This window comes from Cervus elaphus, chromosome 24, assembly GCF_910594005.1.
Source record: "Cervus elaphus chromosome 24, mCerEla1.1, whole genome shotgun sequence".
Lineage (NCBI taxonomy): Eukaryota > Metazoa > Chordata > Mammalia > Artiodactyla > Cervidae > Cervus > Cervus elaphus.
The window spans coordinates 18,867,198-18,881,474 of record NC_057838.1 but is presented as its reverse complement, the minus strand read 5'-3'; the positions used below and the strand labels follow the sequence as shown (position 1 = coordinate 18,881,474).

The window sequence follows — 14,277 nt, the reverse complement described above, 5'->3', positions numbered from 1 at the left end:
GTGTGGAGGAGAGGTGGTGGGCGTGACAGCCGGAGAGGAGGGTGGGTGAGGGGGTGTCGGCTGTGTTCTTCCAGAGAGGGGGCGCGGGAGTGTCCGCCCTTGGTCACCAGGGGCTCCTCCCATCTGCATATTAATGCCGGCTTGGGTTTTGTTCTTCCAGCTCTGCTGGGTCTCTGCTGAGGTGTGTGGGCTCCTCTAGTTACGGCTCATGGGTTCAGTTGCTCCGCAGAAGGTGGGATATTCGTTCCTAGACCAGGGGTTGAACCCAAGTCCCCTGCGTTGGAAAGCGGATTCTCAAACACTGGGCCACAAGGGAAGGCCCCCATCTGCATGTTAACAACAGCTTGGGGCTGGTGGATTGCCTTGTCGTCCTGGAAAGAGTCAAATGGACTGGAAAGTGGGGCTCTTGTCCCGCCCTTTCCCCTGGGCCACTTCCTGACCCCCTTGCCATAATCAGGGCCAGGAGAGGGGGTGGCCCAGCCATCCATTCTGATGTCCAGGGAACGCTCACCTCGCTCGTCACTGAGGGAAGGAAGATGCTCTCATGGGCCAGAAGCAGAGAATCGTGGTGTCAGGGTGATGGATCCACCTTAGGGAGCCGTCGGGGGCCCCGAGGTTCCCTCCACACGCCTTCCCTGCCCCCTCCCCCATCTGTCCCCTCACGCGTGAAAGCAGAGGGCTGGCCACAGCTTCCCAAAGAGGCTTTCGGGCTTCAATCATCAGCGGTTTGGGGTTCTGAGCGGCGTTCTTTTCTCCATTTCTTTCTTTTTTATGTACGTTTGTGTTTGGCTGTACCAGCTCTTAGCTGTGGCACACAGGATCTTTAGCTGTCATGTGGGATCTAGTTCCCTGACCAGGGATGGAATCCAAGCCCCCTGCATTGGAAGTGTAGAGTTGTAGCCACTGGATCACCAGGGAAGTCCCTTTCTTTACTTTTTAAATTAATTTAACTTTATTGGCTGGAAGGAGGGGGAGTTCCAAGGCTGCTTAAATCCACAGCTCCCAACTGGTACAGCCTGTGTGGGAGGCGTCCCTGGGGGGACCTTGAGTGGCTCTGTTGGGGGAGGACATGAGAGGCATAGCCGGGCCCCCACAGAGCATGGGGAGGCGGGGGCGGCTGAACTTGACCTCCTCCCACCCGGAGCCGTAGGAGGCGAGATCAGTGGGGTCTGAAGGCCCCTCTGAGCCGGGATGCGTTTTTCCTGGTCAGCTCGAGTCCTCGGGCACCGAGATGCTCAAATCTGTCAAGCCATGGCTCAAAAGAAAATTAGAAGGTCTCCGTTAGTTTGTATGGTCGTGGTTTAGATGTTTTTTCTTGCAGTTTATTAGAAAAAGAAAGAAAGATACTCATAAGAAATGTAAGGACACTTCTGTCACCAAGAGAGACGTGTTGAACTTGGGGTCCTTCTGTGGCCCGTGGGCTGTGTCACATGTTCATTCTACGTCTGGCTCCTTTTGACTCATCACAGCTGCACTGTCCTCTGACATCGTTATCAGGTGAAAGATAGAAAAGCGTTAAGGAGGATACTGACCTCTCCTTTCCGGTGGGCTGGCCTTTCCCTAGCTTATTCTGAGGTATCGGTGCTTCACTGTTCTTAAGGCTGTCTCATGTCCGCCTGTCTGTCTCGTGTCTGCCTGTCTCACGTCCGCCTGTCTATCTCGTGTCCGCCTGTCTATCAGGACACCTCGCTTCCACTGTGTCTCCACCTTTCAAGAGGAATGGTCCCAGCGAGGGCCAAGTTGGGGACCCAGTCCCAGGGCTGTGTGTGATATTCCCAGTCAGCGATGCTTTTGAATGGACTGGGGCCACGGATGTGACAGACAGACTCAGCCACATGGGGAGGAGCAGAAGCCAGTTGTGTGACCTTGGCCAACCCCTCCCCTCACCTGGGCAGTGCAAGGGTCAGGACTGGTCTTCTGGTGACCCTAGCGAGAGGAGGAGCCGAGTGAGCTGGCGTCCCAGGTCAGCACAGGCTTCTCTCTCAGCCGGGCAGGCCCACAGCCACCTTGTAGTGAGGTCACTAGGGGTGGCAGCAGATCGGGCGTGGTGAGGGGTTACCTACTTCCCAGAAGGTCCCTCACCTGCTTTAGGTGGCCTGATCCCTGGGTTCTGGGCGTTTGGGTTGTCTGGCACACGAGGGACCACTCAGATCCACGTTGCACCAGTTAGCAGTGCCGTGGCCCCTGATGGACCCTCCAGGTTCCTCACTGTCTTCAGTCATGGGGCCAGTGACACAGCAGGGGGTGACCCTCTGCCAGGCAGTTTATTTACCGGAAGCGTTTGCTGTCAGCCCAGTCTTTCTTCAGAGCTCATTTCTCCTGCCCCAGCCCGTGGGCAGCCTCCATCCATGGCCCCAGTGCGTGGGAGCCCAGTGGATACTGCCTGCTGGCTGGCCTCGCCTCCAGACTCGTGGCCCAGGCCCCTTCTCTGCTCATTTTCGGCCCCGATCCTGATGGGGTTTCTGTACTGCTCTTCCTATAGCAATTTCCAAACAGACACTCTCAGTGGGTGTGGGTCTAACTGGACCCCCTTTGACACGGCAGTCGTGAGCCCCAGGATCCAGGTTTGTGGGAATACACTGAGCATCTCCCTTGGCAGGGCCCGAGGGCAGGAAGAAGACAAAAAAGCCCTTTGGAGCTGTTTTCCTCACGTCTCTAAATGCTGGAGAGCTGGCTGTTGACAGAGGGCTGCATGTTAGCAAGGCACCGGTTGTGGGGGGAGAGACAGAGGCTGAGGTTTCAGCCCGGATGAGCAGAGAGGGAGACGGCTCAGGACCGTCTCGTCCACGAAGCTGGGTGGGCATCACGGGGGCCGCCGCAGCCCTCTCCAGGTCCTCGATGTTCTGCTGTCTGATCTGTCATGTGTGTGCACACCCGAGGAACCGGCCTTGGCGCTGGCCCTGGGGACCGTGCCTGAGGGGGGTGGCAGCCCCAGCTTTCCCCTGTAAGCGCAGGACTTGTGGTCTGACCTTGCCTCCTCCGGGCGCAGGTGGTGCTCCCCACGTTCATTCTGGAGAAGCGGTCCTTGCTGGAGATGTACGCCGACTTCCTGGCGCACCCCGACCTGCTGCTGGCCGTCACCGCGGGGGCCACGCCCCAGGACCGGGTCATCGGCTTCGTGGAGTATTACCTCACCGCCTTCCACGAGGGCCGCAAGGGCGCCCTGGCCAAGAAGCCCTACAACCCCATCATTGGTGAGACGTTCCACTGCTCCTGGGAGGTTCCCAAGGACAAGGTCAAGGCCAGGAGGACTGCCCCCCCCGCCCCCGTGGGCCACGAGCACCCGATGGCCGATGACTCTTCCAAGAACTACAAGCTGCGGTTTGTGGCCGAGCAGGTGTCTCACCACCCGCCCATCTCCTGCTTCTACTGTGAGTGCAAGGAGAAGAGACTGTGTGTCAACACTCACGTGTGGACCAAAAGCAAGTTCATGGGCATGTCCGTGGGGGTCTCGATGATCGGGGAAGGTAAGCCGTGCCGAGGGGTGGAGCTGGGCTCCGGTGGAGGGACATTTGTGTACCTGGTGGGTGCTTGAGGGTGTGCATGCGGAGTCCTTTGTTTTCACTTCATCACAGAGCTGAGGGTAAGTGGACGGGTGGGAACTAGGCTTGGGGTTTCCTCTTTGGGGAGCAGGTCCTGGCCCTTTACCGGTGGGGCCGAGGTGATGGAGTAGGCAGGGTGCAGCTCTTTGCCTGTTAGGCCGCCCACCTGGATTCTTCAGCTGCTCTTTACGTGCGGGCCACCAAACAGATCCTTTTATTTCCAGCTCCGTGTGAATGTTAGAGTTGGCTTCAAATCTGTGAAAACACATCTTCACTCATTCTTATTGGTGTTCTGGCTCACAAACAATGTAGTTGCTCAGTCGTGTCTGACTCTTTGTGACCCCCATGGACTGTGGACCGCCAGGCTCCTCTATTCATTAAATTCTTCAGGCAAGAATACTGGAGTGGGTTGCCATTCCCTTATCCAGAGGATCTTCCCGACCAAGGGATCGAACCCGGGTCTCCTGCATGGCAGGCAGATTGTTTACCTTCTGAGCCCCCAGGGATGCCCTGAGCATCATAGAGCTGCCTGTTCACTATCTGCTTATAAATGATTCCCAAGGCAAATCTTGGGATGCTGGGCTTGCAGTTCTGAATCGAGAACCCAGTGTAATCAGACCATGCGTGGATCACACATTCTCCTCTTGGCAGATAGCTGTGAATGCAGTTTATTCATTGTTGGAGGAAAACTGTAATCATCTTGTTAAATTCAGGTGCCTATATAAGTGTTTCTTCAGCTTCTTTCTAGTCATCAGGTCCTTTAAGATTCTGGCCAAAGACTCTGAGAAAAAAGAAATCCAACACAAAATTTGGCTCTCGGCTTCAGGGTATACATGGCTCCTCAGAGGCCCTTCCAGAATTCCAGGAGATTAGAGTACCTCTCATTGACTTAGCAGGCTTTTATTGAGCAGCTAATGTATGCCAGCCATTGTCTTGGGAGCCATGAATACTTGAGTGAACAAAAGACACAGAAGAAAATGTTTCCTCATGAAGCTGTCTTCTGCTGGGGAAATACAATAGTGGGGTGCTTTAGAAGTTGTTAAGTTCTGTAGAGAAAAATAAAGCAGGGAAGGCGGACCTGGGAATGGGGGGGACAGGGTGGTGGAGCTAGGGGATGGGCTGGATAAACCTCACTAAGAAGGAGACAACTGAGCGAAGACCTCAGGGGGTGATGAAGGACCCCAGGGGGTGATGAAGGACCCCAGGGAGTGATGAAGGACCCCAGGGGTGATGAAGGACCCCAGGGAGTGATGAAGGACCCCAGGGGGTGATGAAGGACCCCAGGGGGTGATGAAGGACCCCAGGGGTGATGAAGGACCCCAGGGAGTGATGAAGGACCCCAGGGAGTGATGAAGGACCCCAGGGAGTGATGAAGGACCCCAGGGGGTGATGAAGGACCCCAGGGGTGATGACCCCAGGGAGTGATGAAGGGCCCCAGGGGTGATGAAGGACCCCAGGGGGTGATGAAGGACCCCAGGGGATGATGAAGGGTCCCAGGGGGTGATGAAGGGTCCCAGGGGGTGATGAAGGGTCCCAGGGGTGATGAAGGACCTCAGGGAGTGATGAAGGACCCCAGGGGTGATAAAGGACCTCAGGGGGTGATGAAGAACAGGCCTTGCCAATGACCTGCTAAGTGTGTCTGACAAAGAGAAATACGTCCTGAGGACCAGAGGCAGGGGGGCCCCTGCATGCTGGACTGAGGCAGGAAGTCGTGTGGTTGGAGAACGGAGGTAGAGCAGGGGAGAAGATGTGGACAGAGAGGTAACTGTGGCCAGGGCATGTGGGACCCTGGGGCCGTCCCCTGGGGTATTCGCTGTCACTGATGCTAAGTGAGCTGCAAAGATGAGGACTTTGAGTAGAAGATTACATGAACTGACTTGCATTTTAGCAAGATTGTTCCAGCTGCTTGTTGCAGCTAGATCATAAGAGGGGAAAGGGGCACAAGGAGACCAGTCAGGAGATTATGATGCGAATCCAGGCAGGAGTTGGTGGTAGTTTGGGCCAGGGTAGAGATGGTGGGGGTGGTGACATGGGGCGGGAATCTGGATGAATTCTGAAGTGGAGAGATCAGATGTGGGGTGTGAGCGGAAGGTGATGCTGAGGCTTTTTGCTTTGTCACTCCGTCGTGTCCAACTCTTTGTGATTCCATGGACTGTAGCCCACCAGGCTCCTCTGTTCATGGCAGTTTCCAGGCGAGAAGACTGGAGTGGGTCGCCACGCCCTCCTCCAGGGGATCTTCCCAACTCAGGGATCGAACCCGTGTCTCTTGTGTCTGCTGGGATTCTTTAACACTAGTGCCACCTAAAATACCACATAATTGTTGATGCTGTTCCCAGCACTGTACACTTCATACCCGTGACTCATTTATTTTTCAGCTGGAAGTCTCTACCTCCTAATCTCCCTCATCTATTTCTTTCCTCCCCTCTGGCAGCCACCTGTTTGTTCTCTGAATCTATGCTTCTGCTGTGTTATGTTTGTTCATTTGCTTTGTTCATTTTGTTTTTTTTAGATTCCACCCATAAGTATATCATACAGTATTTATCTTTCTCTGTCTGACTTGTTTCACTTAGCTTAATACCCTCTAGGTCTATCCCTTTTGTCACAAAGGGCAAAACTTCATTAGTTTTTGTCATTACTATTTCATTGTGTATTTATACCACGATTTCTTTACCCATTTGTCTGTTGATGGGCACTTATGTTGCTTCCATATCTTGGTTACTGTAAATGATGCTGCTATGAACATAGGGGTGTGTGTATCTCTTCCAGTTAGTGTTTTCGTTTTCTTTGGATAGATACCCAGAAGTGTGATTGCCAGACTGCATGGTGGTGCTGTCCTTCGTTTTGGGGGAATCTCTGTACTGTTCTCCATAGTGGCTGCACCAAGTGGTATTCCCACTACTGGGGTACAAGGGTTCCCTCTGCTCCACATCCCCGCCGGCATTTCTTATCTCTGATCTTCTTCATGATGGCCGTTCTGACAGGTGTGAGGTGATAGCTCATTGTGGTTTCGATTTGCATTTCCCTGATGATTTGAGACGTTGAGCATCTTTTCATGTGCCTGTTGGCCGTTAAGCAGAGCAGACTGCTGTGGGTCTGTTCAGGTCCTCTACCTGCTTTTCAATTGCTGGGTTTTTTAATGTTGAGATGTATGCGTTCTTTGTTTGGAATAGTAACCCCTCATCAGACACATCTGGGTCTCAGAGTGAGCTGTGAGAGACAGATGACACCAGGCTTTTGGTGAGCAGCTTAGAAGGATGGAATAGCCCTTCGCTGAAGTGAGGAGGACCGGAGCGGGTGCTGGTTTGGAAGGAGTGTGCAGGAGTCCAGGTGGGTCATGTTAGGGTTTAGATATTCGAGGGGTGACTTGAGCAGACAAGTGACTCTGCATGCTGGGCTTCTGTAGGGCAGTTCCAGCTGAGGTTAAAACTTGTCACTTAGAACCTGGAGACTGGTAGGTGTCGCATGTCTGCTGAGTGTAGGGTCGGCCTCTGATGTTCAGGATCTGGGCTCCCCTGTTCCTTACGTGCAGCTGGTAGGGGCTGCGGCCTTCATTCACCTGCACAGCCTGGGACAAAGCTCTTAATGATGTGCGTTGGAAACCGTGTCATACCCTTGCTGTAGCATCTCTGGAGCAGAGCTGGGATTTTCTGCTCTCATTTTTCCTCTGCCTGAAAATTCTCCCTTCAGACATCTCAGTGGAGTGCTGAAAGAGAAGGAAGAGTCTGGAGAGAGACTCTGCAGGGCCCCCTCTGGACCCCCACCCCGTGTACTCCTGCCGTGGACAGGCCTGGCAGGCTTGCCTCTCATTCTGGTGGGGCTTTCAGTCTGTCTCAGTCCTTTCAGCCCTTTCTTTCATATTAATTAAGTGTGGGCTCTGTAACCCACCATCTTTCTGACTTTTCACAGAAAATGCTTCTCAGTTCCGTTCAGTTCAGAGGCTCAGTTGTGTCTGACTCTTTGCAATCCCATGAACTGCGACACGCCAGGCCTCCCTGTCCATCGCCAACTCCCGGAGTTTATGCAAACTCATGTCCATCGAGTTGGTGATGCCATCCAGCCATCTCATCCTCGGTTGTCCCCTTGTCCTCCTGCCTTCAATCTTTCCCAGCATCAGAGTCCTTTCCAGTGAGTCAGTTCTTTGCATCAGGTGGCCAAAGTATTGGAGTTTCAGCTTTAGCATCAGTCCTTCCAATGAATATTCGGGACTGATTTCCTTTAGGATGGACTGATTTGATCTCCTTGCTGTCCAAGGGACTCTCGAGTCTTTTCCAACACCACAGTTCAAAAGCATCAATTCTTTGGCGTTCAGCTTTCTTTATAGTCCCAACTCTCACATCCATACATGGCTACTGGAAAAACCATAGCTTTGACTAGACGGATCTTGGATGGCAAGGTAATGTCTCTGCTTTTTAATAAGCTGTCTTGGTTGGTCATAATTTTTCTTCCAAGGAGCAAGCGTCTTTTAATTTCATGGCTGCAATCACCATCTGCAGTGATTTTGGAACCAACCCCCCCAAATAACAGCCCCCCTCCCCCGCTCTGTTTCCCCATCTATTTGCCATGAAGTGATGGGATCCGATGCCTTGATACTAGTTTTTGAATGTTGAATCTTAAGCCAACTTTTTCACTGTCCTCTTTCACTTTCATCAAGAGGCTCTTTAGTTCTTTTTTGCTTTCTGCCATAAGTGTGGTATCGTCTGCATATCTGAGGTTATTGATATTTCTCCCGGCAATCTTGATTCCAGCTTGTGATTCATCCAGTCCAGCATTTCTCATGATGTACTCCACATGTAAGTTAAATAAGTAGGGTGACAATATACAGCCTTGACGTACTCCTTTCCCAATCTGGAACCAGTCTGTTGTTCTATGTCCAGTTCTCACTGTTGCTTCTTGATCTCCATACAGATTTCTCAAGGCAGGTCAGGTGGTCTGGTATTCCCATCTCTTGAAGAATTTTCCACAGTTTGTTGTGATCCACACAGTCAAAGGCTTTGGCATAGTCAATAAAGCAGAAATAGATGTTTTTCTGGAACTCTCTTGCTTTTTTGATGATCCAGTGGATGTTGGCATTTTGATCTCTGGTTCCTCTGGCTTTTCTAAATCCAGCTTGAACATCTGGAAGTTCACGGTTCACATATTGTTGAAGCCTGGCTTGGAGAATTTTTAGCATTACTTTGCTAGTGTGTGAGATGAGTGCAATTGTGTGGTAGTTTGAGCATTCTTTGGCATTGCCTTTCTTTGGGATTGGAATGAAAACTGACCTTTTCCAGTCCTATGGCCATTGCTGAGTTTTCCAAATTTGCTGGCATATTGAGTGTAGCACTTTCACAGCATCATCTTTTAGGATTTGAAATAGCTCAACTGGAATTCCATCACCTCCACTAGCTTTGTTTGTAGTGATGCTTCCTAAGGCCCACCTGACTTCACATTCCAGGATGTCTGGCTCTAGGTGAGTGTGAGTGATCATACCATCATGATTATCTGGGTCCTGAAGATCTTTTTTGTATAGTTCGTCTGTGTATTCTTGCCACCTCTTCTTAATATCTTCTGCTTCTTCCATACCATTTCTGTCCTTTATTGTGCCCATCTTTGCATGAAAAGTTCCCTTAGTATCTCTGATTTTCTTGAAGAGATCTCTAGTCTTTCCCATTCTATTGTTTTCCTCTATTTCTTTGCATTGATCGCTGAGGAAGGCTTTCTTATCTCTCCTTGCTATTCTTTGGAACTCTGCATTCGAATGGGTATATCTTTCCTTTTCTCCTTTGCTTTCCACTTCTTTTCTTTTCATAGCTGTTTGTAAGGCCTCCTCAGACAACTATTTTTCTTTTCTTTTTCTTGGGGATGGTCTTGATCACTGCCTCCTGTACAATGTCATGAACTTCCGTCCATAGTTCATCAGGCACTCTGTCTATAAGATCTAATCCTTTGAATCTGTTTGTCACTTCCACTGTGTAAGGGGTTTGATTTAGGTCATACCTGAATGGTCTAGTGGTTGTCCCTACTTTCTTCAATTTAAGTCTGAATTTGGCAATAAAGAGTTCATGATCTGAGCCACAGTCAGCTCCTGGTCTTGTTTTTAATGATTATATATAGAGCTTTATATATAGATTATATATATTCTTTGCAGCCAAAGACGGAGAAGCTCTATAATCAGTCTGATTTCAGTATTGACCATCTGGACATCACCATTGACCATGGACATCACCAGTCCATGTGTAGAGTCTTCTCTTGTGTTGTTAGAAAAGGGTGTTTGCTATGACCAGTGCATTCTCTTGGCAAAAGTCTGTTAGTCTTTGCCCTGCTTCATTCCTTACTCCAAGGCCAAATTTGCCTGTTACTCCAGGTATCTCTTGACTTCCTACTTTTGCGTTCCAGTCCCCTATAACGAAAGGACCTCTTTTTTGGGTGTTAGTTCTAGAAGGTCTTGTAGGTCTTCATAGAACCGTTCAACTTCAGCTTCTTCAGCATTACTGGTTGGGGCATAGGCTTGGATTACTGTGATATTGAATGGTTTGCCTTGGGAACAAACAGAGATCGTTCTGTCGTTTTTGACATTGTATCCAAGTACTGCATTTTAGACACTCTTGTTGACTATGATGGCTACTCCCTTTCTTCTAAGGGATTCCTGCCCACAGTAGTAGATATAATGGTCATCTGAGTTAAATTCACCCCTTCCAGTCTGTTTTAGTTTGCTGATTCCTAAAATGTCAATGTTCACTCTTGCCATCTCCTGCTTGACCACTTCCAATTTGCCTTGATTCATGGACCTAACATTCCAGATTCCTATGCAATACTGCTCTTTACATCATCAGACTTTATTTTCATCACCAGTCACATCTACAACTGGGTATTGTTTTTGCTTTGGGTCTGTCTCTTCATTCTTTCTGGAGTTAGTTCTTCACTATCTCTAGTAGCATATCAGCCACCTACCGACCTGGGGAGTTCCTCTTTCAGTGTCCTATCTTTTTGCCTTTTCATACTGTTCATGGGGTTCTCAAGGCAAGAATACTGGAGTGGTTTGCCATTCCCTTCTCCAGTGGACCATGTTTTGTCAGAACTCTCCACCATGACCTGTACACAGGACTGGGGAAACAGACTCTTGGAGGGCAGAGACAGAAAGAGAAACAGAAAGAACCTTGTGCCCACCAGGACCCAGGAGAAAGGAGCAGTGACCTCACAAGAGACTGACCCAGACTTGCCCGTGAGTGTCCAGGAGTCTCTGGCGGAGGCACGGGTCGGCAGTGGCCTGCTGCAGGATCAGGGTCCCTGAGTGTGGCAGTGCGTGCCTGGGGCCTTTTGAAGGAGGTTGTCATTATCTTCATTACCTCCACCATAGTGGCCTCAGGGCAAATAACAGGGAGGGAACACAGCCCCTCCCTTCAATAGAAAATTGGATCAAAGATTTACTGAGCTTGGTCCTGCCCATCAGAACTAGACCCAGTTTCCCCTCAGTCAGTCTCAACCATCAGGAAAATGCTTCTAAGAATACCAGACTTCCAAGATTCTGGTTATTGTGCTCAAGGCTCCCTTGGGGGGTGGGTTGTGGGTGGGTGGTGCTGGGGGTGTGGGTTGTTTTTCTTTGCCTCACTGACTTCTTTGCACTGATCAGGGACATTCTGTGATTTTGTTGGTTGGGCTTGAAGTGACATTTTTCAGTCCTTCATTCTAAAAATGAGATGGGTCCACTTGAAATTTTGTACTTAACTACATGTGCTAATCTTATTTTTTTTAAATAGTTTTTAAAATTTATTTTGCTGTGTCGGATCTTTGTTGCAGCATGTTGGATCTAGTTCCCTGACCAGGGATCAAACCCGGGCCCCCTGCATTGTGAGCGTGAAGTCTTAGCCACTGGCCCAGTAGGGAAGTCCCAGAGAAGCTTTAAATGATTGCCTTTAGGCTGTGGAGTGTTTGGCTGTGATAAAATGCCATTATCAAGTGCTTCATTGTGCCTTGAGTTTTCCTAGTTGCTCCTCAGAGACCTCCCTGAATGGCCCCTCAGCTCTGACACCGAGAGGCCCTACGGGTGACATTGTTCAGCCCTCCCTGAGGTGACATCGCTCTGTGAAAGGCACAGGTCCCTCTGCTTGGCACCCACCAGATTGCTGGGGACATGCTCATCCAGCTGGTCTGCAAACCCCTGCCCCCCAGAACTCCAGACCAGCGCCCAATGCACGGGTCCGTGGGGACAGGCCGGGGCTGGCTTGCCTATGAAGGCTGGCCCCACAGGGCCTGCAGACTAGTTCCCTGGAGTCATTTTCCATGCTTCTGTGCTTTCTTTCCAGAGTCAACATCCTGTTCGAATATTTTGGTTCCTCAAAATTATTTTAGAGATGTCAGTTTCAAAGTCTTCATGCTTGGCCTTATGTTTATTGATAAATCAATGGGTGGGATTTGAAGCAGAAACCTCCCAGCTTGAGGACTAGCCATGGCCCGGAAACCTGGATTATTCGCTGTTTTTCAGCTTCTCTCAGCTCCTAGGCCAATTAAAAAGGAGCTTTCATTTGTGAGCCCGTTTGCAAGTCTAGTTTTAATATAGTCTTTTATTCGTTATTAGGGACAGATTTTTGTATGCAGTCTTGAAAACAGTCTTGAGAAGGCATAATTGCTGGTGATTTAATGAGTGAGAACACATTTATGCGTTTTCAGAAAAGAGCCCAGGAAGATGGTCTCACCAGTGCAGTATATTAGCCTTGCTCTGGGGCTCGCTCCTCTGATTTCAGTGAACTTGAGGGAAATTTCACCTTGGTTTGGAGGGATTTGCAGGAAATTTCACCTTGGTTTGGACAGGTGGAGGCTGCCTCCCACCTGGCTCCCTTCCCCCACGAGCATCACCCATCACCTGACTTTGTGAGTTCCTCTTCATTCCCGAGTGGAAGAAGTACTGCTAAGAATTCACCTGCCCAGAGAGTGGGGAGTGATCAGTATCCTGGCATCGTAGCTGTGTGCTCTTAGCTGAGTTTCAGGGGTCACCTTTTCACATCCCCGTGAGGTGTGGGTACCATTACCCCTGCATCAGCTGAGGGGCAGAGGAGTTAAGGTCACCAGGCTGGTGAAGGACGGAGGACTTGGAATGATACAGGGGTCCCCAACCTCCAGGATCTAACGCCTCAATCTGAGATGGAGATGATGTAAATAGAAATAAGGAGCACGGTAAATGTAATGTGCTTGAATCATCCCCAAACCACCACCCCAACCCCCATCCGTGAAAAGATTGTCTTCCATGAAACCGGTCCCTGGTGCGGTGCCAAAAATGTTGGGGCTTGCTGACCTGAGGTCTCATCTGTGCTCAGTCATGCCTGATTCTTTGTGACCCCAGGGACTCCGACCGCAGGCTCATCCATCCATAGGATTCTCCAGGCAAGAATACTGTAGCAGGTTGCCATTTCCTAGTCTAGAGGATCTTTCCGACCCAGGGATTGAACCTGTGTCTCCTGCTTTGCAGGTAGATTCTTTACCCCCTGAGCCACCTGGGAAGGTCTCATCTAAGACTTTTTTTAAAAAATGGTGACATAACGTTGTTATTGTTTAGTTGCTTCTGACTCTTTGTGACCCCGTGGACTGCAGCACGCCAGGCCTCCCTGTCCTTCACTATCTCCCGAAGTTTGCCCAAGTTCATGTCCATTGAGTTGGTGATGCTATCTAACCATCTCCAGGCATATGCTCCAGGTAAAGACGTTCTAAAGAAGCTATCACTTGTCTGATCCTAGCTCACCAAGTTTATACCCGTGAAGGAGAGCAGGAAGACCCAGCACGTGGCACTCACGGCTGCCGCACGCTCCTGCTCTGCAGAGAGGCCGCCGCGGGATGTGCTGATGGGCTGGGGTCCCCGAGGTTGGGAGGGCTGACCACGGTGGGGGGCAGTGTGGACGGCAGGGGTGGGGTGGTGCTCTCGGGGACACCTGAGTCCCCTGGGAGGACTGCACTGCCACGTAGTCCGTCAGCGAGGAAGGCAGGGATGGGGGACAGAGAGCCGCCTTCTCTGGGCCCTTGAAGGCAGGTGACGGAGGCACCCACAGCCGCCTCCTCCAGGTCTCAGGGCCCCTCCTCACTGCCGCAGGCCCTGAGACCTTGAGGGTGTGGCGGTGCTCGGGGAACCAGAGGCTTCTGAGCAGAACCGGGGCGTGGGGGAGTCAGCAGGGGCCTCATTCTCCCCAGCTTCCACTTCCGGTCCCTGTTGCCTTGGCGTCAGATCTGTTCGGCATGAGCTGAAACTTGCCACCTGCCTCTCTCTGTCTTCGGCAGCTTAATTCTAGCAAGGGCGCAAGTAGCCTTGAAAATGAAACTCAGGCCTGCCCACAATCCCCCAGGGTCCTGAGTAGGAGCTGTGAGCAGGGACCAGGGTCAGGTCCTCCTGGGAGACACAGGTCCACCCTCGCCTGCATCTCAGGACAGGGCCCCGGGGGTTGCCTGGGGCATCTCGGCACTGCCTGGGGACAGTGAGGGGAGAGAGGCCTGAGGCGTGGCTTTGGGGAAGATGCTGTAATTTAAGATGGTGCAGAGGTCAGCGTGCTCTGAATTTCAGCGTATCTGGTGGAGTGTAGCCTGTGCGTTTATGTTACAGGGATTGACGTAACTTAGGAGGGTGAGAGGGAGCGATTTCAGTGTTGCTGCGATCTCTGCCCCTCAGTCCTGCGCCTGTGATCCTGAGTGGCCCATAAGCCTGCTTTTCTCAGGGATCCTCACTTCTCCATGTGCCTCCTGTGAGCACCCTGCCCCACTGGGGGAGACTGTGACC

General features: G+C 51.1%; 1 protein-coding gene across 3 annotated transcripts in view; it reads left to right on the top strand.

The window, feature by feature from the left end:
- The window catches only part of OSBPL10 (oxysterol binding protein like 10), a 317,366-nt gene that overhangs the window by 290,274 nt on the left and 12,815 nt on the right, over positions 1–14,277 (top strand). For all 3 annotated transcript variants that reach the window (XM_043885775.1, XM_043885773.1, XM_043885776.1), the window contains one exon: positions 2,990–3,467. In XM_043885775.1, the coding sequence (XP_043741710.1) occupies positions 2,990–3,467 (478 nt within the window). The remainder of the gene's footprint in view (positions 1–2,989; positions 3,468–14,277) is intronic.